Genomic DNA, 26,607 nt, shown 5'->3' on the forward strand with positions numbered 1-26,607 from the left:
TATGAATCACAGAAGAAATACAGTTAGTGTTTTTCTTTTAGCTTTGCTAGTTGTAATTAAGAAAATAAGAAATTAGACTGAATTGTTGCAACTAAGGCTGGGCTGCCTAGGCATCACAGTCAAACACAGACCAAAACCAAGCCAAGGGCTGGTGTACATTGGGTGAGGGAAGAAAAGCAGAGGCAGGTGGGCAGACATTCAGAGTATTTTACTTCTTGGCATACCAATATTTTACCAAAATAAATTGCATTTATCTAATTTTTTTAACAGCTCGGCAAAACAGATTTTGACTTCTAATAGGGAGAGCAGTCACACTAGTATATCAGGAGGAAGAAGGTAGTTGAGATCTGGGTGTAGACATCTCAAAGTATTTCTGTTTAATCACAGATTCTGCATTTCTGCCTAAAGGCAGTTAAAATGTGTTGGCAAATATCATGTTAAAACAAAACTTAAAACAACAAAACCACCAACTCAGATCTTTAAACAAGCTATTTGTGGGTTTTCTTCCTTAGGCAGAGTTCAGCTTTAATTGATGCTTTTCTGTTCCACTGAACTCCTTAAAGCCCATGACTTCGATGGTTGAAGATTCTTCACTCCATTGGGCTTTTCCTTATTTAAATGTTTAGATTAAATGTTTCAGTTCCTTTTGCTACTGCTTAGCATAATGGCTTCTTAACTATATTTACAAGGAAAGAGGTTTTTTTGTTGTTGTTTTTTATTCTTTTGCCACTGTATTTTAGATCCTTTGAGAAATTTTTAATCCTCTGCATTTTAATTTTAAAATTACTCTGATCAAAGATTAGCATTACATGAAAAGGAATTCTGGCCACATATAAAGATATTTCTAAGGTTCAAGACCTAAAATATTTCAAAGGACTTTGCCATGCAGGCAGACGCTTTTGCAATAATTATGTCAGTATTAGGTTTTGAATGTGTGGGGAAACCAACTAAAGAGAAACAGTCGTGGAACAACTCTGTCAGTGAATTTCAGTCCTGAACCAGGTCAATGGTGGTAGGCGCTTTTCTTGAGCAAGGTTTTCCAGAGTTACTAGATAGTTTACTTCTCCCTGACAGATAAGTAACTGTCAGACTAAATTGTGCCTTTGGCACAGTTAAAACATTAAAACAAACCCAAACCCACAAAACCTCTGTTCTGTTCCGGAAATGACAAAACTGATGCACTGGTCTGCTCTGCAATCTAGTCACTAGCATTGTTTTTTCTTGAATATTAGTTTCTTTTTTGAAAGTAGCTTGCAATTCAGATCTAATTTTTATAGTGTTAGTATAGATTTGTAGTCTAAATATAATTTTTTGAATGAGTGGACTCACTGGCTCCAGTCTTAGTGATATTGCTGAAATCTTTATTTCTCCAACTATATAACTGGAGTTCACTAGGGAACCACAAGTTTATGAACTTTCAGCCACAAGTTTATGAATTGACATTTGGCTTTGCTTGGGCGTGCATGCACATGCAACACAATCCAGTGACTATTGATGGGCAGTCACCTTGCGATCTAAATTAATGTGGAAATGAAATGTAAATGTAAATCAGTACTGACTAAGTTTGCAAGATCTTTCAGAATGGACTCCCATTAAATACTCAAAGTGTTCTATTTGTTGTGCAATGCAGAAGGGACTCAATACCATGAATAAACTGACATGGTTTTGATTATGAATGTGCATAGCATTCTGCAGACAAATTCAGTTTTCTGGAAGAGGGAATTGTTTAAAATTGTGTACCATTGTGTTATTCCATCAGATAATATGATACTTATAAAGTTAGGTGCTATTCATCAGTGAACTTTGTGTCTAAATTTCAGTTCTAAAACCATATTGACACTCTTCTGGTAGACAAACATCCAAAGAGTCTAATGAATCTTCTTTTAGATGTTCATGGAAGTCTATCTTGTAGGTATAAGATGCTCTAAAACTTATTGACATGAAGGTCGTGCCTATTTTTAAGAATTGTATTCCTCTTAAGACAGATTTTTCTCTTGTTTCTCAAGAATGCTTAGTCAAGCTGAAGTGCACTGGCCTGTTTAATGGAGGAATGACAGAATCCCTCTCTTGGCATATTTTTTTACATGTATAAACTGAAGTTCATTGTTTCAGTCTCCAAACCTGTACGCTGTTGTCCTGTGTGAAGTGCTCTTTATGCTATGAAGCATGTTACAGGATTAGAATGCTTTGAGGACAAGCCCTGAAGGCATTTTGTCTGATTTAAATGGTGATTTTTAAAATGGTGTTAGCATTCACAGTCATAAACAAACATACACAGATGGTATTTGAAATCAAGGCTTCTTGGGTTTAAATGGTTACACAGCAGCTGCAGCATTCTCAGGAGGTTCTTGACCATTTTGTACATCCTGTGTGTATTGGTGTTTTGATGTGCTTGAAATGTGAGGAGAAACCATTTAACATTAGCAGCTTGTGCTCAGACATATATCTTCTGAGCGTCACGCTGAAGACAAGTGTTCATGTGAATGAAATAATTGTTTGTAGCTTCAGAAATCCTCAGGTAAGACAGGTACATTCTTTTCAAATTTTTCTGAAATATGGAAAGCAAGAGGGCTGCCGTAAAGATTGATCTAGCCTAGCATCAAATCTCCAATGGTGGTCAGCAGTAGATGTTTAGGGAAGAGAAGGGGTTTTTTTTGCTTCTAGTTGAATGCAGTGAAAAATCATTCCCTAACTGCTTTCTCTGTCACTCAAGGTTTGTAGATTTTTCACGCCCTGCTCTGAGTTCTCTCTTTTCTTCTCTGAAACGTTCTGTCTGCTTAACTGTACTCTACATGAAAGCTGTTCGATGCCTCTTGGCAACACTTTTGCTTTCAGTGAACCTTGTCCCATCCTACTATGATGGAGATGAGGAGAGTGGGACTGCACATAACGCTCAAAATGTTCAAATGTCACATTTTCTTCTAGAATAATTGAACAACTAGAATCACTGATAATTTTGTTCTAGCGGTTGTGCAGGAATTGGGAGACTGATGGGGTTTATTGTTTTATGAGCAGACTACTACAAAAGAGAGAGAGATCAGCATAACAGGCAACAGGATACTATCTGGCTCTGCTGTGGTTGCTCCTGAAGAGGCCGAGGAGGATCAATGTGAGAGACATTATGTGTTTGCGATATCGGTGAAGTCAAAGGAAAGTGTCCAAATGAGGACTATGTCTGCCATTTGACTGAGCTTATTCTAAAGACATCATTATCTGATTAACAACCTTTAGGAAAATAAATGCTTGTAAAGCAACATCCATCATACAATCTGCCTTTAAAAACAGTTAATTCTTTCAAACTTCTGTGAAGTTATTCTTGGTTGTGCCACTTCCCTTTGGCTGAAAACATCCTTCCTTTCCCTCCTGCCCCTGTCCAGCTTCCTCCTCAGTTTCCTTTTCCTTGTCTCCCATCTACTCTTTTTGTCAGACCGATCCCGTATTGCAGACAGGGCCCCTAACACTTCCTCTTTCTTCTCAGGAAATTTTCACTACCTTTGTCCAAAGGTAGACATCAAACAATTTCCCTGGCTGCGCAGACTCTGAAATACCCTGTGAGATATGTTAGGCAAAGGTATTTTTCCACTTTCTCAGCTTGTTACAATGAGGGGTGCGGGCAGGGGAGCTCTTTGACTAAACAATGGTAACAAGAGTGGAACTTGGAAAACACAAGAAACAAACTCCTGCTTGCCAGACAGGAAAAAGCAACAATATGGGTGAATAAAAAAAAGAAAGAAAAAAAAAAAAAAAAAGAGCTGTATGTTGTGGCAGCATAACATGATGCGGTATTCCTTCTCTGAGCAGCAGGAGCATTGCACCCAGACTGGCTGTAGGACTGCAATCCGTAGTTGGGACGTGCCTGCTGGTCCGTCTGGGGCCGCTGTCCGCTGCGGGAAGCCCTGCGCTTCTGCGGGATACGGAGCTGCCTCGAGAGCCCGACAGTAACCGAATGGCAGTGACCCTGTGAGAAGCGAACAGGAGCGCCGGCTTAAACTTTCCGTTTGTGGTACCTGTTGCTAATGCAGCGTGGGCAGTAGGGGAGTAAAGCCGCAGCAGAGGAGCCGCGCTGCCCGGCCCACGGGCAGAGCGTGGGTGAGTTCCGCGGGTGTCTGGGACCCCGCAGCCCCGGGCGCCTCCAGTGCCCGCCCCGCCCCGGGCCGGCTCGGGCGGAGCCAGCACGGCACGGCTGGGGCTCAGCGCCTCGGCCCCTCCTGCCGCCTTGGGGCTCAGGAGCTCTGCAGGTCGTGCGCTCCCGAGCCTAAGGCAGGACGTCTCCGTTACAGAGCTGCCGAGTGCCGGGGAGGCTTTGTCTCCACGTTTTGTGCTCGGACGGAACCAGCTGTGACCCCCGAAACCGTCGCTCCTGCAGCCACGATGGTGGCCAAGGATTATCCTTTTTACATGTCCGTCAAGAGGGCAAATTGTGCCTTGGAAGTGCAGACGGTGACCAGCCCAGCTAAAGAGACGGAGGTACTTAATCTGCTGGTGATACGGTTGCAATTTTTTCTGCGTAGTGTGATCTGTATTGCCTTGGGGAAAAGTCAGTATGCTTTTAAAATAGGCTGCTGTGTATAGATACCGGGTTGGTTTAGGCATCCTTCACTGCCATCTCTAGATGTTGAACTTTCCTTTGGAATAAGGCAAGGAACAAAGAATCCAGATTTTTGTCATCTGTCACTTTAGGGAATGAAAATTAATATTTTAAGTAGCTAATTGAGAAATAACCTGGTTTAGATACGTAGTTTAGAGTCATTTCTATGTATTTTATTCTAGTGCTAATCATCACTTACAGATTGTTAAACTTAGGCAGGAACTGGGAGGGAATCTGGAAAACTGTGTCTTAAAATGTTATCTTTTTGTCATTAGTAATACACCAAGAAATTAATTGATAATACAGTTAACTGAAAACTCTGCCCTATCAGCAGGTTGACTACTCTGTGTCTTAAAAGCATGAAATCCTTTCAAGTGACATTAAAAATCTTATTAACCTGATTTCAACATACTTATTTGCAAAATTCTCACAAATGGTTGAAAGGTTTAGGAACAAATGTTTGTGAAAGACTTAAATATTGGATACTTAAGGTAAATGTTGCTTTATGTGCTTGTTTGGAAAGAAAACAGTGATCTTAAGGATTTTGTCTAGCTGTGCTGGAGGAAGGATAAAATTTCTCCCTGGAAGTTTTTATCACTTAAATATATAGCTTCTTCATTGCTCTTGTTTGCTGAGTAACTTGAAGACATCTTACTAAATTGGGTGCATTTAATACAATGACATCAAAGATTATCTCAAGCAGTTGACTTTACCTAAAGTAAAAGTAACATAAGCTAAGTGACCCTGTTTAATCATGATGCTTAAGCTAAGAACTAATAAGAAGATGCTGCACTCTTGCTTTTTGTTGTACTTTTACATAAAGGAATTTAATTATTGCAGTTAATGAAAATGGATTTTTTTCCAACTGTGTTTTTGAAAAGTAAAACCCTGAGTGTGTGTGTGTACATACGTATCTCTGTAAAACATGAGCTGTTAAGTGCCAAATGGTTCTCTTAAGGGTACTCGTTTTACTAACTATAATAAATAAGTTTTTAGCCTTTACTACATGAAAGTTTTTTTAGTGAATGAATAGAATTGTCAAATCTGAAGGGTTGCATTCTTATGGTTAGGAAGGGCAGCTTAATTATAGTCAAATTTCAAAGAAAAAGTCTCAGTGAAAGCTTAGAGCATGAGGAAGTATCTAATAACAGATGTGATCAATCAAAATTACAATGTGCAAACAGTTGTTTTGAATTTATAATCTTTCAGTTTGTGTATTATGAACAAGAGAATGCATCTTATGCTTTCAGGCTGTATTCTGAGATTATGATGGACTTGCAGCATTCTGAAAAATAAACTTTTAAATGTTTTCCTGTTTGTCTTAGATGGGTATGAAAAGACCACCTGACACTCCAAAGATTTGGTTAAGCAAGCAGGAATAAACACTACTATTTGGGAAAGGCATTATAAGGATAGATGTATGCAGCCTGTTTCTTTTGAAGTTTGTTAGTTTTGGGGGGAAATCCACGATTCTTCTCAAGCTCTGATGTGTAGCTGTTCTTCCACCCCTTGGTATTTACAAGTCTAAATAAAGCTATTGGGCGCCTTCTATCACAATTTTGTGTCACTACAGCAGAAAGGTAGCCTGCTGTGTGTCGGTTATGAATTTCTGGCTTTGAAAATCTGAGTTTCATTTTAATAATTAACATGTGAAGTTGGTTGATTTATTTAATAACCTAACTTGTACATAAACATTGATATGTGTGGAATAGAACAGATTTTCTGCTACGTAGATACTGTTTTTTGGTTTTAAATCAGAACTCATGGTTATAAAATATCTCCTCTGATTTTATTAAACAATAATCTTCTAATGTTTTGAACAAATACAAAATATAGTCTGGAAAATCAAGTACGGTAGTACTTACATGGGATGAAATTCACCAAAAATCTTGACCGTATAATGTACTGTTGAAACGTTCCCAAATTTCCAGCTGGAGGTCTCTGGGTAACAAGCTGAAGCGTACAGGCAATAGATTAGTTCTTCCTTATTCTTGGGCTCCACTTGAAGCCGTCTGAGCCGCAGTGGAAAACTAGGGATGTTCTTGAGGAACAAGTCAGTGGCACAAAAGAGAACAGAGGTTTTCTACTCTACAGTGCTTTTGTTAAGCCACACCAGCTTCCTTGGCATAAACTCCATAGAAGTAGCACAGTCATGAAACAATGACAAATGTCCAGTGTATGTGAACAGTAGAAATATGGATTCTAGGAAAAGGCTAGTGTACTTCTAGTCAAAGTACAGTTATTATAGTTCTTTCTATATGCAGTTTAAGGGCAACAAAACACTGCAATGCCTGAGGAATGAGTTAATAGAGGAAATACTATAAGGCTTTTACACACATTATTGCATATCCCACGTAAAATACTGTAGTACAAGTCTGCACATACAGAGGTGTTGGGGGTCTTTCCAGCTTTTTTGTAATACAAAAATAGAGACGGTTAGTAAAACTTGAAATTTGCTTGCTTTAAGATATAAAAAGCCCCACATGTTTTCCAATGATACATACCGTTTTCTCTGTTTCACTAGTTAAAGTAACTCCCTTATCACCCCCTCTAAAGGAAACAAAGTGAAGCACAGTCAGTGAATGGGCAGCAGATAAGAGCGAGCTCGCACAATCACAGATTGAGGTTTAAAGGTCTGAACATGAAGTCATGGGAAGACAGGAATTCCTCAGAGTAAGGATGTTCTGTTCAGCTGTACAGGATCTAGTACAGTGCCTGGGTTTAGGCTCTGAAATCCGCAACGGTGGCATAGAATTCCTTTGTGTCTCCACTGTGTTATACGTCTGCTTACATCTTTTACGCTGCAGAAATCGTAGACATAGGAATCGGGCTGTTTGCAATCTGTCTTTTGTTGTCTGCTGATATGCTCACTGGTTTGATGTGCAGGAGGTCTAGGCTGCCTCGCGCTCTGTTTAATTCGGCATGGGGGAGTGCAGGAAAACTAACCTGAAGGGTAACCCACACACCTCTGGGCTATGGCACATCATTAACATGAGAACCAGGCATAAAGCCAGAGGGAGAGTGGCCAAAAGATTGAGATAAGCTGCAAGTCACAAATTTTCTTTGATCTTCATAAATGTATGTATTTCATTTTTAATGAAGTATTAGCAAGCTGCAGTTTTGATATATTTCAGATAAGTTCATGTGCAGTGTAACTGCAGTGAGCTAAAGGTGGAAACACGTCAAACCCCCGCACTTGGAATTGCTGATCTGTTCTGCTTAATGGCAATTTGAAACAAAGAGCTTGCCTTTATTTTTCCGTTCAGTAACCCACCGTATGATGTCTGCTTGTTAATTGGCAGTCCAATTTCATCTCTAGTTTGTTCCAGAATGGAAAAGGTCGGTCTTAGGTAGTCTGTACAAGCAGCTTCTAATGAGAGGAAATGCAGAATTTAATCAACTCTACATTAGTTGTCTGGGGTTTTCAGAGTTTCTGTTACTTGTGTTAATTCACCTCAGTGTGAGGTTTTTCTGTTAATTTGCCTTCATTTCCTAACTGCTGATAGACATATTGATTTCTGGATATTGCAGACGAATGATCAGTCAAGATGTCTGGATGCAACTTGTTCTTATGCTGCTGACACTTCAGTGGTTCTGTCTTACAAATGAAATCTGAGTTCTTAAGAGTGGTCACTAATGAGGGCAGCCCATTTGCAGCGAGGAGCCAATCTTTGATGAACACATGATGTGATAGTTTTTGCAAACTTCAGCTGATTTTCTTCAACTGAGAATACTTCACCATTTCTCTATATGGCTTTTCATTGTGCCCTGACTATCATTGCAGGTCCTGTTCTTTATAACACTGTGATTGAAACAAAAGGTCTCTGAATTTTGCTTTATTTGCTTACTGGTTTTGCAGAGACTGGCAAACAAACCTCCTCCTGCTCCCATCAGAGAGCACAGGTGGTGGATGGAATCTTGTGCGTTTGAAGGAAAGTTGTATCACTGATACACACAATCTATTGGCTGACCAAGATTACCTTTGTGCAACACTGAACTATACTTAGAACTGCTTTGGAGTCACCTACCTTGTTTTTCTTGACCATCAGCCTCAGCTCTAGAAAAGTGAATGTTCTGGAATTTCCCAATAGGAATATTTCTAAGATACTATGAAGCAAAGACAAATTCTCTGCTGTTTCAAGTATTAAAAAAATAGTCCTTATTAGTACAAGTAACAATTGAGAATATTGTTCCAGTTTTTGATTTGCTTCTCTCTGAAGGTGCAAAAAGCCTGAGATGCCTGGCTTAATTTATTTTTAGGTTAAGTGTTTGCTGTATTAAGAGACTCTGTTGTAACATGGGTTGTTTTTTCTATTTTAACCTTTTTTGTTTATTTTGGTTTTTTTATCCTGCTGAAGGTTAAATACTGATAACATCCTGTGGAACAGAGCTTGAATGTGGTTTTTTTTTTTTTTTTATTAAACTCCAAGTTTTGGGGGCATTTATTGGAACTGTTTAATCTTAGGCCAATTTAACTAGTAGCAGACTAATAAAAATAATAATGTTGGGCTTCCTGCCATGACAAATGTTGACTTACCCTTATAAAGTTGACTAAAAACGAATAACCTTTAAAGTATAGAGTATGGAAATTTAGCCAGTTACATGAAGTCTGAAACAGAGTGGTTCTGTTTTAGTTTGCTGGCACTGCTTGTGAATTATGTTTGAAACAAAGGTTACTGTACTGTTTCAATTTATAGTGCCTTTCATTTATTACACTGTTAACTCCTTTGAGACTAATTTAAGTTAAAACATTTTGCACTAACGAATGCTCCCACAGCACAGAATGAATGCTTTGGATATCTGTTTGTCTTGGTTCACAAATAGAAAGTATATCTAAAAGAGGGGGGGGAACCAACCATATTTTTTATAAAATGTCAAGAGAGTTGGCAACCCCAAATCCAGAATTACTACAGTAAATAATTATCTTAGAACTTGTTGAATTCCTGTAAATTAGGATGTTTCTAACAAGCATTGCCAATTTCAGCGGTTTTGTAAGTGGATTGAGAGAAGGTTAGTTTGCCTTTGAAAGTAAACAGGGTAAATCCTAATATTCTAAAATGCTAATTTTACCATACCAGTTTTCACATAGCACTTATTTTCTGGGTTGCCTTAAAAATCTCTGTCTTTTGTTGAGTTTGTTTTTAAATAAAATCAGAAAAATCAACACAATGCGGTCACAGTAGAGCTGCATGTGGGCTGAAGACACAAGTATAATGACCCCTCGGGGAAATATTTTCCCTTGTTTGTCAAACTCAGCACCAGCTCTCTGACATGGAGATTGTTGTTGAATTTGCTGATAAGAGAGTCAGGTGGAAAAACAATCATACCAGCAGCGAACATACGTTTACCATTCAGTGGGAGGAAATCAGTGGCTAAGCCCATCAGGAGCATAGAGTGAAAGAATTTTGATGTGAGATACTGGCAAATGAAGCCCTTTTATATGGCACCTTGACTACTACTCTGTGCTCTTCAGTATGTGTTATCCAGGTCATTGCTTCTGCTGTTCTGTGGGCAATGTAAAGAGAACCTGGCCTAGTTCTCTTTGTTTCCTTTCTGTTTGTTAGAAAATTAAAACCAGTCTTTTGCTAGAGTAATTTATCCATCAAAGTGTGATAATTAAGCTGTGGGTGGCCTTGTTGAATGAAAATATATAGAAAACTAATCAATATTATTAAATGGATTTAACTCACTCTGACACTCTGCTTTAAACTTTTGGAAAATTCCATTCTTTACATATACTAGTGTCCTGGTTTCAGCTGGGGTAGAATTAATTCTCTTTCTAGTAGCTGGTACAGTGCTGTGTTTTGAATTTAGTATGAGAATAATGTTGATAACACACTGATGTTTTTAGTTGTTGCTAGGTAGTTGTAGTGCTTACACCAAGTCAAGGACTTTTCAGCTTCCCACACCCTGCCAGGTGCACAAGAAGCTGGGAGAGCACAGCCAGGACAGCTGACCCAGCCTGGCCAAAGAGATATTCCCCACCATACAGCGTCATGCTCCATATAGAACTGGGGAAGCTAGCTGGGAGATGGGATCGCTGCTCGGAAACAGACTGGGCAACAGTTTGGTTTTGGTTTTTTTTTTCCTTCCGCATGTGGTGAACAATTGCATTTGTGTGTCACTTGTTTATTTTGTTGTTGTTCTTCTTCTTCTTCTTCTTCTCATCTTTTGTTATCCTATTAAGCTGTCTTTATTTCAACCCATGAGATTTTTTTCTGTTCTCCTCCCCATGCCCTTGAGCGATAGGGGTGAGCGAGTGGCTGTGTGGTGCTTGGTTACTGGCTGGGGTTAAACCACAACAGTCATTTTTGGCACCCAGTGTGGGGCGTGAAGGGTTGAGATAATGATAGATCTGACCAGAGCGTGTTAAAACAAATTTTTTGTAATTGTTTATTATGTTAATCATCACTGGTCCGCTGGTCACAACATTGTTTTATTTGTTGTCAGAGTTGTGTTAGGTAACACCTTACTTGCCATACCTACTGGTTATCAGTGTTTGTGTGGTTTGTCACTTCTTGGGCATTGGGTTAAGGTTATTGTTGTGCTGTTTGGTGTACTACTGGCTTATGGTATGATAAAATCATTGACAGTCAGACCAGTTTGGTATTTGTATTCAGCAGCAGCTGAATCTGTATTCAGTGGCAGCAGAGTCACAGTAATGGTTTCATCTCCGTACTTCGGGAGCCAACTGTTGGAAGCTATTAATAATTATGCTTTTTACTTTTTCTCTTTGGAGAGCCAATATGTGGGGGAGACACCTTCCTTCACCTTCCCCTTCTTCTCCAGGCTAATTATAATAGCTATTGAGAACATTGAATATCTTCGGGATGTTCAAACCAGCACGCTTCTATTGCCAGCTCTCCTGAATGCGGTTCAGGTCTTGTTTAGGGTTGAACAACTATTTAAGAATACTATGTGGAGATCAACCTCTGTGACAGGCACTGCAGAGTACCAGCCCATAACAGTATCAGTTGCCCCTATACACAAGAAGAAATGGACACGAAAGTCAACTCATTTAATAAAGAATGACAAAACAGGGCCATCACAAGAACAGGAAGAGGAGACAGAACCAGAGATAACCACCTGATCCCTATCCCTGAGTGAGCTGTGAGATATGTGAAAGGATTTCAGTCATTGATTAGGTGAGCAACTTGTCACCTGTCTGCTCTGATGCTAGGATAGTGGGGCCAACAGCCTGGAATTAGAAGGTAGGGAAGCCAAGCAGCTGGGATCCCTGTCCAGGGAAGGGGTCATTGACAAGATGATTGGAAGAGGGACACAAACCCTCAGCCTCTGGAGGCAACTTCTGTCAAGAGTGAGGGAATGGTATCCCTTCAAAGAAGATGTTATATGTCACCCAGGCAAATGACTACCATGGGGAGAGGTATCCGGTACCTGAGGGAATTAGCCATGTGGGAGTTGGTTTATCATGACCCAGACAATGTGTAGTTACCCGCAGATCCAGATGAAATCAAACAGAGATGATATGAGGAAGTGGGATGGAAAACCTACCTCGACCCTAGGGGCACGAGTACATGAGTTACAAGTAAAAACAATCTCAAATGGGATTCTTCCAGGAAACTTGCTGCTCCAGTCTCCATGGACAGTTCCCCAGATAGAATAGGAGGGCTGGTCTTACTTCTGATCCTATGGAAGGAGCTTCTGATTGGTATTTACAAGTGAGTAACAAGGATGAGATTCAGACCCACATTTACCACGTGAATCCATTAGTCGGTAATGAATACTATGACCAGGACCAGAGGGGCCCTGCCTCTAGCCACGTGGAGAAAAGGGACAACCGGGTTTACTGGACTGTGTGGATCTGATGGCCTGGCACATCAGAACCCCAGGAGTATAAGGGTCTAGTAGACACCGGTGCACAGCATACCCTAATGCCATCTTGCTGCAAAGGGGCAGAATCCATCTGTGTTTCTAGAGTGATGAAGGGATCCCAACAGTTTACTGTATGGGAAGCTGAAGTAAGCCTAACTGGGAAAAGCACACTATTATGACTAGCCCAGAGGCTCTGTGCATCCTTGGCAATAGACTGCCTCAGGAGGAGGGTATTTCAAGGACCCAAAAGGGGTACCGGTGGGCTTTTGGCATAGCTGCCTTGGAGTCAGAGGAAATTAAACAGCTGTCTACTTTGCCCAGTCTCTCATAGGACCCTTCTGTTGTGGGGTTGCTGAGGGCTGAAGAACAACAGGTGCCAATCACTACCACAGTGGTGCACTGGCAGCAATATCGCACCAACCAAGACTCTCTGAGTCCCATATATAAGCTAATTTGTTGACTGGAGAGCCAAGGTGTGATCAGCAGAACCCAGCAGTCCCATACGGCTGGTGCAAAAATCTTATGGAGAGTGAAGACTTGACAGCAGACTGTTGTGGCCTGAATGAAGCCATGCTGCCGATGAGTGTTGCCATGCTGGGCATGCTGAAACTTCAGTGTGAACTGGAGTCAAAGGCAACCAAGTGGTATGGTGCAATTGATATTGTGAATGTGTTTTTCTCCATCCTTTTGGCAGCAGAGTGCAGGCTGTGGTTTGTTTTCACTTGGAGGGGTGTCCAGTACACCTGGAATCAACTGTCCCAGGGGTGGAAAGACAGCCTTACCATTTGCCATGGACTGATCCAGACTGCACTGGAACAGGGTGAAGCTCCAGAGCACCTGCAATACATTGATGACATCATCATATGGGGCAAAAGGATCTTCTGCTTTAACATGCTTCTGTGGCTGTTGAATGCTTAGCTTGCCCCAGGAGCAGGTGCTGTATGCTGAGATTCAGGCTTTTAAATTGTAATCTGTGTGTATTAGAGCCAAAAATAACGATACAAAAGTTATCTTTTTGCCAAGATGATGTTGTTTTGAAATGACCATATCAGAGAGATTTTAAAAAGCAACACCTCATTCAGTTATGCAAGGCAGAAAGACTTACATTTTACCAAAGAGGGAGTTGGCAGAAGTTACTCAGAACCGTATGGCTTCTTGGTAGCCCTACAGCTGAAGCTGCTTGCTATACACATTTCCCAGCTGTCCAACAGCAGAAGACTAATTTTTGGAGAGTTATATGTTAAAAGCTAGAGCTTTCCTTTCTTACTTGGCAGTCTAAACCATTATGTTCGAGTGTAATATGTAGAAGATAGTAGAAATACAATTGTCAGTATATATAGGATCTACAGAATAAATTACAATGAAGAAGCAATCTAGAGCACTGTGCCCTTCATGCCAAATTAGAAGGGCAAGGCATGGCATCTTTGAAAGTTATCTGATAGTTTCCTGTTTTAAGTCAGTGATAATCAGTGATTATGCCATTGCGATTACTCCAATCTTTCTTCCGATGAATTCCCCAGAAAAGTATATGACAAAAATTCACTCTCTCAGAAGGACATAGTAGTTGTTGGAAATGTCCACTGTATGGTTTCCAGAACCATCCAGATTTTGGACACAGATTTGCTTGTTTTATCAGTTTGTTCACAGTTTCAAGAGTTCTCTTTGAGGCTGCATATATACATGTTACTTCCAGCTTTAATTTTTTGCTCTCTGAATTCAATTGTTACCAAAGTCATCTTGAGTTCAAATATACAGCTCCCTCCAAAAGCCATCTGCTCTTTGTTCTAGCCCAGTCAGGTATTAATTTGACTTCACTTTGACTGTTCAGCCTTTGAAGTTCCTGCACTCACGTTTCCCTCAGCTTTATTTAGCCTTATATCAAATTTAAAACCCCATCAGATTAACATTACTTGTTCACCTATACCAGCTCCACGTTTTGGATGTGTTCCCATGTGCTTAGATTCATACCTCAAAAGATTTTGTGATTGTGGGGACCCCTGGTTAACTGGAAAACCAGAGATTTTTCAAAGACAAATTAGTAAAATAATGGACACATGTACTAGGAATTCCTAACTGCAAGTGGTTTATTCTTAAAAAATAAAAAAATATTGAAGAAGCTTGGGAAGCAGCATCTGGAATGCAGCTCTGTGATCATATTGGACTAATGTGCAAGTGTGGATTCTGGTTGGTATCTCTGAGTAAAGCAGAACAGTTCACACGCTCTCCTCTTTCCATTTGATCTGTTGGATGTGAAGAACAGAGCCCTTGGTGAGAAAAACAACCATCTGTTTAAAGCTTACTTTTTATGCACTTGACTGTGGGATTTTTCCCTGTGCAGATCATTGGCCTCAATAGTTTGTTCAGCTTCTCTGTGGTACTGGTGTGGAGAGGCAACAAGAGGCAACACTGCCTGAGAATGAGGGTATTGATGAAAGGGGAGGTAGAGGCAGAATGGATGTAGACCATGCAACAGCAATCCTGTGATCGAGTGTCTAGCAGTTTCAGTATTACTATCTTACAGGTTTAGAATTACTCTGGTAGTGCTGTGTTTCCATTGCACAGTCAAAGCCTTACCTATACTAACTTTATTATTCCACAGGGGAGGGGGTGACTGCTCTTGTTAGAGTTCTCTGAGGGAGATGACACCTGGAACACTAAGGTTTGATGAGTTTTCACTTCCAGCTGGCTATCTTCACCTAACAGACTGTTTCTAATATGTGGTAAAAATCACATTAGAAGTATTCAGAAAGCTTTCACTGTAATTAAGAAATTCTGAGTAACACGATTTAGTTTCAGTCCTAATTGGTAAAGATGTAAAGTCTTAGACTTCTGAAGTTATAGATTCATTATCTTAAATCAATCTATTGAAGAGAATCCTATAATAATGCTAATCTCTTTTAATAAGATTAAATTCCTAATTTGAACTACATATTTTAGCTGTTTTGAATTCTGATCAGATTTTTTCAGTGTGAGATCAGGATATGATACACTACATGAGGAAGACAAAATAGGATGTTGAGACAGGAGTAGGACCTCTGCAGGCATACCTTCAAAACCCATGATCTAACTTCCCTTTGACTACTGGGAGAAGTGCTGACCTCTGGTGGCTTACAACAAGAAGTTCTAGAAGAGCTTAATGTTATTGGATGGCGGCTGAAACTACTTTGTTCCCCCTGGAACTGTAGGCATCCTTGGCTAGGAGAGAGCGCAGGTTTTCAGAAAGCCCTTGGGCTGTCTGACATGAAGAAGAGGAAATCATATCCCCGCCCCCCCCCCAGCTCTTACTTTCCCAGTGAGAGAAGGTAATTTCCATTCTTTCTACTCAGGCTGATTTTCTCCAAGGTTATTTGATGCTGTGCATCAATTTTCACGGCTGCCTGAGGTTTATGTGCCCCACACAGCAGAGCAAATTAGGTCCTGGTCTGAGTGCTTAGCCTGCAGGCTTTGAGTTAGTAATTAATAAACTTCAGGTGCAGTAACACACACAGGATTTGGAAGTATTCAAATAAGGATAGATTAACTTGCTGTTCCTTGCTGAGTTTTAACCACTACTCAGGAAGTTTCATTCATATTTTTTGCAACACACTCAAATGCTGCAGAGATGCAGTGAAATACAGATTTACTTCTTTTGTGATTTCATTTGCTGTCAGTAGACTCCTCAGAAAATTATCCAAGGGCTTCTGGACTTAGTTTTGTTATAACTTAAGACTGAAAGACTGCAAAATTACGAATAGATCACAATGTGTATGGAAAAGGTCTGTAAGACTATGAGGAATATTTAACTTTCAAGCAAGATATGGCTGTCATGTTGTATAGATCAAATTTGTGCCTTTTTGCATGAGTTTTGTCTTTTGACCAAAGAACATGTACAGAGCAGCAAAGTTGTAAGATAATAGCAAGGGTACAGCAGTAAAGAAGTCGTCTTTTCTGTTAATCCTAATCCCCCTCTCCCTGTCTTCTGGAAAGTCCATACAATCTTGATTTCCAGATTTTGCTATTGGGGTGTGATATTTATACCTAAGCTATCTTTGCTGCTAAGGTAGTGCTGCTAGCAAAAGCTGTGCTGCTGGCACAACACTGCCTGACTCTGTCTGGGACTTAGGTCCTTTCACTGCAGTGCAGCACAATTCAAAACAAGCAGGCTCTGCCATGGGGTATTACTTGTGCACCAGGACCGGCATTCTGAAGAATAATAATAAAAAAGAAGCAGCTGATGGCTGAGCCATCAGTTAGAGAAGAATTATAGTGGAATCTCAAAGATTTTTCTTCTTTTTTTGGGGGGTGGGGATAGTGATGCTGTAGATAAGTATGCTAGTGGTGCTGCAATGACGTAAAAAAATACTCCTTGAAAAACCTGTGTCAAAGACATGGTTGCTGAAAGGGAAGGAATATGAATAGCAGTGCAGTGGTGAAGATAAGGATGTAACTTGATTTAGGCTGCTAAAATTGTTTAATGTCAGGTTTCATGTGTGGTAGAATACGTTATTTTTGCTAGAGGGTTAAACACTTTGTCCCTCATCTCAGCTGGCATTTATGGATTTCCAGGTCTGCCTGCTGAGAAGTAAATTAAATATGTAGCTGCTTCTCACCTTACCGCTGTTGCTGTACTAATGGAAGAGAATTTTTCTTGCCAGTAACACAGACGATGATCATTGCTGCTGAGATTTATTATTTTTTGGTATCAAGAAGGATGACAAATCTGCATTATTTCCCGAAGGATTTGGATTTGTGAACAAAAGGATAATAGGCATGCTTCATTTTCTTACAGCTATGTCTAGGAAATTGGAGGCATAGCAAGCCTACACAAACTTTATAAACATGGCTGAAAAAGAAAGATGAACTGCTTTAGGATGTCCTTGAAATATGATGTTGGACGGGTTTTTTAACTTCACTTGGAAGGTTTGGCTCTTTTTCTGTCAAAAGTTGCCTTTTGCATGTGCTGTTCAAGATCCATTAAATGTCAGATGGAGGTTAGGAAGCCAAGGGTAACTGTTCTATTTTTATGTATTTATAATTGTTTTTTCCTTGTGTTACGATTTCTGTTAATCATTTGTTGGTTTTTTTGGTGAGGTTGGGTTGGGGTTTTTTTTTGGTGGTATGTTTTTTAAAAAAAAATCTGCAGGTCAATTGGCATATTATATTGAAGTGGTTATGTATTACTATAAGTGCTGTTAAAAGTATATATGAAAAGGAAAGCATTTAATTGAATGTTTTATGATAGATTTTTTAATTTTCCTTTCTATTTATGCAAAAACTAAATATATGTAAACATGTTATTAATGTGTTTGCCTGTATATATAAATATTTCCCCAGGAACATGCACTTAGAGGACAATTACAGTTAGATATTTCTGTCTAAACTACATTTTCTGGAATAAGATACATTTAACTGAATAGAGTTGCATGCTGACAGTGCCAGAGGCAAAGAAACAAATAGAACTATTTTTATTTGAAAGTATTCCTTTCAATGACAAGTCTATCATAACATGCATTAGCTGCAGAGCACTGCTGAAAATTACTTTTTTAAGAATGAGTTAATATAATAAAACTATTTTGCCTTTCTTTATCTTTCTCCCTTCCCCTGCTCCTAGCCATGCCAACTTCTGCATGATTACATTTTTCAGCTGTCTCCTGGATCTGTATGTACCAGCCAAGAGTAATCTGTCATTGTCAACATTTAAAACTGCTATTGTTTATTTACTACCCTAATTATATACCAGGTTTACAAACTTGCTTTTTACAAATGCTTTCTTAAGAAAATCAGCAAAACTGGTAGCAATGTTTATGCAATAATGCTCACGCTCCCCCCATTTTTCTTCCTCTCCCTTGTCCTCCTCCCCTACTATAGGAGCCCAGTAACAAACGGGTCAAGCCACTTTCCAGAGTTACATCACTAGCGAGTCTCATTCCTCCTGTACGAGCCACTCCACTGAAGCGCTTCAGCCAGACACTTCAGGTAATCGCAGTAAACGCGTTGCTGCATTGAACTGCATTGCTAAAAGGGGATCACATACATATTCACAATTTCTTCTAGGGTTGGCACGGGAATGTGAACTGCACGTATGGGCACACACGCACGCACCACTGTGATGTGCCAAACAGGTTTAGGCAACTTATGCCTACAGAGTCGCTTAGAAACCTCAGAACTCTCACCTCAAAAAGACACTTCTCTGTCCAGATAATTGATGTTTTTTAACTACCAGTAAGAAAACTATTGCACCTGTAGCATATAAAAGTTGTTATACTAAAGGATTGCGATTGCTTTTTAAATTTGATGAACAGAATTTTCCATGACACTTTCTGTTAATTTTGGTTGGCCTCTTTGAAAATGTTATTTTGGGTATAGTTAGTCACGTAGGACTGCTAAATTTCCTTCTGTGTAGTGAACTTTGACCTTGCCTAAACAAAAGAGTTAGCGAACAATTGGAAAAAAGTTATGCATTCACGTTTCCGAAGCTGCTGCTGCAATTTAATAAAGGGCAAGCAAATTTTAAATTCAGTTTAGAAATTAATTTTGTAGTTTCAAATTCTATATTATAAATCAGGTGTGTAATATTTAACATACTTAGTGACTAATAGTACTTTAATTTATAAAGCATTTGTGCCTTCAGACCTAGAAACTGCAAAACATTTGGGCGCTCAACACTTAATGGTTATGATGAGTGGCCAGCAGCCAGGAGCTGCAGGACTGCTGTGGGTCTGGCCTAGAAAGCCAGACCGTTTCCTCTTTAAAACAAGAAGGCATGCATAAGATCTAAAGCCAATTACTTAACAAGCCTAATTTCTTCGATGAGAGGAAATATAAAAATATCTTGCCTGTATTAAAAATGTTACTTAATCAAAATTAGCTTAATTGAAGCATTACCGAAGTTATCTGTTAATCTCAAGGAGGAAAGAAATAAAACCGTAGGGCTAGGAGTCTCATGACAAAAAGTCATGGGAAAGAACCCCATTTTTCTGTAGTGGTAGTTATCTAGAAAACAGATATTACAGGGTTTCTTTAACATTGGTTTTCCTGTGTTCGGTTCCTGTGATTTTGAAAGTGCAGACATCTGCGTACAAAAGCTGCACGTGTGGGTTGGAGGAAAGGCAAAATGGCTGAACTCCCCTCGGGCTGGGTTGGATCCAGAAGGTGTATTATAGCGTGACTAGAGCAGAGATGCCTGTATTCCCTGGGGCGTATAAATCTCCTCCACAGTCTGCCTCCAGGAAAAAATTGGCGCGACTCTGAAAGGACTACATTAGTTCCAGTTGTGAGGAGTGTGGAAAGCGAATTAATTTTGGCTAAACTGCTTCTGAGCATGGCGCGTCCCTTTTCACAGCCTTAGACAGCTGTTGTCCTCATTTAAGTACCTATGCTATCATTCTGTAGTGAATGCCTTTGAGACTGGGTTGTCCATTACAATATTGTATTTAATGAAGTTTAATTTAGACTATCTGAAACAAACTATCCTTTCATGCATGTAGTAGCAGCTTCCCGAGATGAGAGGTACATAAATGTGTTTCAGGGCAAATTTTTGACAAAAATAGGAGAGAAAACAGTGGCTTTGTTGCAAGTCCTACTGTTGCAAGTATTTCTGTCTTGCTCTGTTCATGCTGATTATAGGAATATATTTTAATTAACTGTCTGCTTCTAAGCAGATTAAACAGTGATGTTATTCATACCATGTCCTCTAACTATGTGCTTGAAGTAGCTGCAATGAGAAATCAGCCTGCTTGTTCTCCACATCCTAGGCCTAATCCATCCTGGTGATGTCTCAAAACTGCTTTCATGGCTGGCTGTAAATTGACTTCTTACCTGATGTTGTCAGCAACAATAGAACAGGGGAAAAAAAAGACTGACCTTCTGGTGCTTGGGTGCCCCATTTGGAATTATTTAGAATCATTCTGGGAAGCACGTATAGTGCTTTTCCTTTATCATGTATTGACATAGCTGTCACTGTGCCTTGTGGAACAGTATAGAGCAGGATTTTTTTCATGGTGTAATACCTGTAAAAAGAAAAAAGTGTTGATTTTTCTTACTGGATGAACTTTTATGTATCTTTATTGTTATTTCAGTCAAACCCTATGTTTCTTCTTGCATTGCTGCTAGATGTTCTGTATCTGTAAAATGAAGAAAACTACTATCATCACCACAACATCCAAAACAACTTCTTCCCCTGGAAGAAAACAAAACAAAGCCAACAGTACATCCATCCAAAAAGATCCCTCCAACAGCATCGATAACAGGAATTAGAAAATTCTGAGTTTCCTTTATGGCATTTCAAACAAACCTTCTTATATATTCTTTCTGACTGGAAGATACATGTAAGAGGGGGGGAAAAAAGTTTATTGTGCATAATTTTCCTTACCTCTGTACAAGTAACTTCCATTTTATATTAATGGACTTTTTGCATGCAGATTGAAGAGAAACACCTCTGTGCCTGAAATCTGTGTAGCATCTTTTAAGATATGTTTTTAGCAACTTATCATGTTTTGCATATTTTATTGATTATAAAAGTATTTTATTTGTTGTGTCTTTTTTACTTTATTACAATTTTCCACATTATTGTCAATACTTTTCCACGAGGATTCCCAGTAACAGAACACATAAAGTTTTTCCAGCTTGCTTTCTAGATTGATTTTTTTTTTTTTTTTTTTTTTACTATTTGTAGTCTCTCTGTTTCTGTCACATAAAGCACTGTAGACTAACAAATATAATCCTGTTAGCTTCATCTCTGACAGAGTCTGTCTGTATATCTGCAGGATACCAAATGCTAAGCAGGTATTCTTATTTGTTTACCCACCTGGAAAACCACTTTATTTCATAGCTGTATTTTCAATCTGTGTCAAGCTAGACTAATGATTATGATGATCTGCTTGTTTCTGCTTCATCTTATTCACAGCTGTGCTTGTTCAGCTTAAAAGCTGAAAACAGGATCAGAAAAAGAACTCCAGCTGATGCTGGAGAGAGAAATTAAAGTCTGGCTAGCTTCCTCTGCAACTTCAGTTTCCATCAGTGTGTCCTGAATTTAAGTAGGGAGTCCGAATTATTTTTAGCTATCTTAGGACACCAGAAATTTCTAAAAATCCTTAAGAAAACTGTTTTTAACACTGGTTCTGAATGCTAGGACTTTAATCTGTAGTGCCCTTTTCCCAGTACCTGAAGCTATTTGCTTTACTACAGCTGAAATTAAGGTGTTAACTGCATGAATTATTATCAGTAACACACTGACCCTTCATAGTAACAGTCCGTAACAGCCAGTGAAAGCTATTGCAGTCAGATACAGTGAATAAAATCAGGGGTTGTGGCTGGATTCTTCCCCAGCTCCTTTAGTTTTTGGAATTGTATGAAAATTTTAATAATCCCAGATGGGCGTAATTTTTAACCAGTATGCTGGACATGTTTTTTAAGGAAGCCAGAAATTAGGAAAATATTTTTAGAAGACTGGAGACATAGAAATACTGTTTTGACATTTCTGCAATTCTTTCATGGGATTCTATCACATGAGGGGTTTTTTTTTTTTTGCTTTATGGCAAGTGCCAACCAAAGATGACATCAGAGTGCCTTTAAACTTGTTTGTGAAAATTTCTGGTAGAACTTCAGTTTAGGGCTCTATTCATAGAATCATAGAATGATTTGGGTTAGAAGGGACCTCAAAGATCATCTAGTTCCACCACCCCTGCCATGGGCAGGGACACCCTCCGCTAGACCAGGTTGCCACTAAACTGGAATGGGTCTATTCACTTGCAAAAAATACAGGTAAAGTAGTAGAACTGAGATGGTTAAACTGATGTTGTACATTTATCTTAACCTATGAGAGAGTTTTATTGAAATAATTTATTATTTATTTCTTTAATTAGGCTTATATATCAGGTTTACATCTCATTTCTATTCTTGTCTGTTACAGCATTGATGATTCAAGTGTGCTTGGCTCTCAAGTGACAAAGTATTAACTTTAGCATTAAATAGTATTTCCCTGATGATGTGTTAGTTTGTCTCCTCATAGCTTTACAAGCCAATTTCTGCAAAGTGTATACAAAGGAGAAAATATATGTTAAAATAAGCTTGGATTCCACACTGAAGTATGTCATTCCCGGCCTAACTAGATTTCATTGTACGAGGATCAGTCAGTCTTTGCTTTTGCCTTTGCTGTGTGAGTGTATAAAAGAAGGGAACATGCCAGACAAAGAAACCACTTGCTCTTGAAGTGAAATTTGTCCTCATTGTTAAATGGCACCTCAAAACATTTCTTTCCCTTTCCACTAACAATACCCTCAATCCAATGTTCCTTATTAAGTAAGGTACATTTTGTATGGTTAATTAAAACGCTGATGTGTGAGCGAAATCTTACTGTGTCCAGGTAGCAAAGATGCTAAGCAAGCAAGCAGGATTTTGGGGAGTTTGGTTTCCTTTTGAGCCTCAGCCTTTTTGTGTCCCTTCTGCTCAATGGAGGGCAGTATAGGGCTGGAGAGAAGAGTATCAAGCGTTCTCATACAGCGTTAAAGAAACATTACTGTCAGTGGATGCGAACGCTTACTTTTCTCAAAACACTGTGTGTAATTTCAGTTTGCCGTTACAGGTGCATGCCATTTTATAACATAATACATGACTTTTTGATTAAAGGTTTCAAGATCAAGGCATTTACTTTAAAAATCAGTCTTATCTGGTGCTGTTCATTATAAGTACTTTCTTCATTCAACATAAAACATTCCTTTAAGAAAACACTACCACAAAGAAAGGAGATATATACTGGAGGATGCATATGGGAATGCATGGAAAGGGGCATTCCACCTTGGGTCATGGAATGACAACTGTTCTGCTTGGCTGCATTCTCATGGTTGGTGACTTGTGGATGCAACACACCTGCCTATTTTCCCCAATCTTTCCATCTGCATGTGAAAATAACTGGTTCCATGATTCATCATTATAACAAGCATAAACTAAGCATGTAATTTCACATGTGTTTCTTTATCTTCTTAACTCTTGAAGGAAGACTAGCTCCTGCCTTACAAAGTTTTGGAAGGTTGGTATATGTGTGTGTGTGTTTATTTTTAAGGGTTTTGTCAATTCCAAGTAGGGCTCAAAATGTCTTCTGTTAAAAGGCACAGGTTGTACTTATGTAATATGTCTTCTGATATTTTAAAAACATTTATTTATAGGCACCGTTTGCATTTCATGGGCTTTTATCTTCAGAGGAGAATTTAAAATATTGTACTTTATGTGCTGTTTCAACCTGGAAATGAAGAGAATTTATTTTGTTTTAAATATTCTTACCCAAGGCAATTGAAAGCCGATTGTGTTATGTAAGGCAGGTTTTAAATAACAACGAAAATGTGGAGTATTTCAACAATGTGAAATACTTGAGGCATTTCAGAGGTAGAACATCAAAAAGAAGCCTCTAATTTTAAGGAAGCAAGAATGGAAACTTTTCAAAATGGGACAGTGAGAGCATAAAGTATCCATCTGTATCCTGAACTCTTTCTAAGAGTCTACAGGCAAATAGAACTCTCAAGTCTCACCTAAAATTGGACTTGTTTTTGTTAAGACCAGACCATGTAATAGACAGAGGTGCTAGCACGCATCATCAGAGTTTAGAGACTCCAGAAATATTAACAAAGATTCTACAGTAGTAGAACACAGTACTGGTATTTCACAATTTGCTGTCTGCTAGCACTGATTGTTTAACGCATTTCTTCAAATGCTAAGAAATAAGTGGGAGCAAGCAGTGGGAAAAGAATCTGGCTTGTTGCTTGTCATAAATATGAAAATCTGAATATTGACAGACCTTTTCCTTAAAAATAATGGGATTGTTCTTCTCTTCTCAGTCAGATACCCATTTCACACCTTTCTATGTGAATTAGTTTCTTGGTCTCATTATACATCTGAAGAGGCAAGATGTTACCAGTTGAAAGGGTTTCTCCATGTATCAAAACCAGTTGGGTCAGAGCATTATAGCACTAATTATTTAATCTTGCTTATGGACATATCTGGAATGATTATACCAATCAAATCTTCCATGATTCTGACAGTTTACAAAAAAAAAAAAAAAAATTGCCATCAGGTAGTAAGACACTTATTAAGGAAAGAGGAAAGATTTTGAAGGGTGTTTTCACTTTATGAACCCTCTTTCTGCCCAACTGAGAAAACATTTTTTTCTTAAACCATTAATATGTTTGGTGCAATGCGCCTTTTCATCTGGTATCCTTAAGGCAGGACCTACTGTCTCTTAGTACGGACATCTTTGAACAATCCCATCCCTCAAAAATAAACAAACCCCAACAATTCTGTTGACTTTCAGTTGATAAACAAGATGAGTTTATCTACCAGATTTTGCTGTCCTAGCTTTCCAGAGTTTCTGTGTAACAATCTGTTCCAAAAGGAACAAAAAAGTACTCATAGTAATTTTGTCTCTAAAATTTGCATTAATTCTAAGTTTTTAATTATTAGACATCTAAGGAGGCTGATGTGTAATGCATGAATAATTCCTATCTTTTTACTGAATTGAAACTTTGCATTTATCAGTTATGTTAGTGTGCTGTACTGTTCTGCCATTATCCCTGTAGTTCATTCTTGTTGCATGGTATATGAATGCATTGTAGTGTTTTAAACATGTTGAAAACAGGATGTGGACATAGTTCACTGCAGGAATGGAAGTACTGGCCTTCCATAAAGATGTATTAAAATAATTTCTCTTACATTCCCAGTACTAAACATTGCTATTAAGTCACAGTAAAAACTAATTAGATAACGTTTGTTTGTTGTACTGAACTACGTATGTAAATTCCTTAGGGAAAAAAAAAGCGTAGTGTGAAACTGTTCTAACAATAAAAACTATTCTTCTATATATTTCTAGCGTTCTATCAGTTTCCGTAGTGACAGCCGCCCAGATCTGTTCAGTCCACGACCATGGTCTCGAAATATGCCCCCTGCTAACACAAAGCGGAGAGACAGCAAACTATGGAGTGAGACCTTTGATGTTTGTGTCAATCACATGCTTACATCTAAAGAAATCAAGCGTCAAGAGGTATAATTTTTTTTTAAACCATAAATTTCATATTCAAGAGTCATCTTTAAAGGACAGAGTTGAGGAATACTACTAGGCATTAGGATAGCCCTTGAAGCATTCCTGAAATTAAACAGAACATCACCTCCTCCACTAGAAGCAGAATTCAATCTCTAGTCTTTATAATTCAAGCTATATTAGATGAATATATTCTTTTTTAAAATAAACTAATCTTATTTCCTTAATAAATGTGAAGTTACTAAGATCTATTGTACTGTGATTGGCTGCATGGTATAAATGTTCTGTATGACAGTTTCTGTAGTGGTGGTGGATACTTGGATCTTTCATTTTGTTGTTCTAGTAATGATAGATGAGCATGCTATTTCAGGAACAGGTAATTCATCAAGTGATATGTACACACAGAAATGCACAGTCATTTCCCTTGTTGGAAAATGGTGTCTTTGAGGAAGTTTTCAGTGCTAGAAAAATGAAATATTGATCAAAAGATGTATCTTCCAAAGCAAAAAAAGAGTACATCAGTACTTTTAATGTGGTGTACATGACAAATTCTGAATAGTTCATGTTACAGCCAATGACAGAGCTCCTGTGGAATCCAAGATCCCCCACCCCGAAATTTGTAGCAGTATCAACAAAGTTTATAATAATCTCTCTGAGACTGTTTCAGGGACTAAGTCATAAATCAAACAATAGTAACATCAAGCGTTTCTTGTGCAGATTTTAACATTGTACAAGAATTAATAGGAAGTAACTTTTAAAATTGAGAACTTCAAAGGCAGCTTATTGAAAAATAAATTGTGGAAACTGTTTGCATAGCGTAACAGTCATTACTGTCTTGGGGCAGAAGCCAGGACCCTTCATAGACCCCCACATAAATGAGCTGTATTCTAGGAAGTTTTGCATGGTTGTATTGGTTCTTATACTGCGTGCCTCAACAGAATATCTGAACCACTTCCATGCGTGCGCTGCCAGTTAACTCACACTATGGCAAGACTTCCATGCATGCGTATTATCAAGCTAGGAGAATCTGCACTAGCTGAATATGTTCTTCCATGATTTATGCAGGTTGAAAGCCCTGACTGTAAAGTTAGTAATTGTAACTGACCAAAATGTTGTTAACTTTTACTGTGCCCTGGTTTGGAATGAAATCATGCCATAAGTAAGACAATGGCATTTTGAT

General features: G+C 38.8%; 1 protein-coding gene across 4 annotated transcripts in view; it reads left to right on the top strand.

The window, feature by feature from the left end:
- Nucleotides 1–26,607, top strand: part of ARHGEF3 (Rho guanine nucleotide exchange factor 3) — a 134,801-nt gene that overhangs the window by 96,804 nt on the left and 11,390 nt on the right. For 3 of the 4 annotated variants that reach the window (XM_054838447.1, XM_054838448.1, XM_054838450.1), the window contains 2 exons: nucleotides 18,272–18,379; nucleotides 25,260–25,430. In XM_054838447.1, coding sequence (XP_054694422.1) covers nucleotides 18,272–18,379; nucleotides 25,260–25,430 — 279 coding nt within the window. Of the gene's footprint in view, nucleotides 1–4,216; nucleotides 4,468–18,271; nucleotides 18,380–25,259; nucleotides 25,431–26,607 lie in introns of those variants that run through there. The other variant, XM_054838449.1, reaches the window with a different exon arrangement.

The sequence above is a fragment of the Grus americana genome, chromosome 11 (assembly GCF_028858705.1).
Source record: "Grus americana isolate bGruAme1 chromosome 11, bGruAme1.mat, whole genome shotgun sequence".
NCBI classification, from domain to species: Eukaryota; Metazoa; Chordata; class Aves; order Gruiformes; family Gruidae; genus Grus; species Grus americana.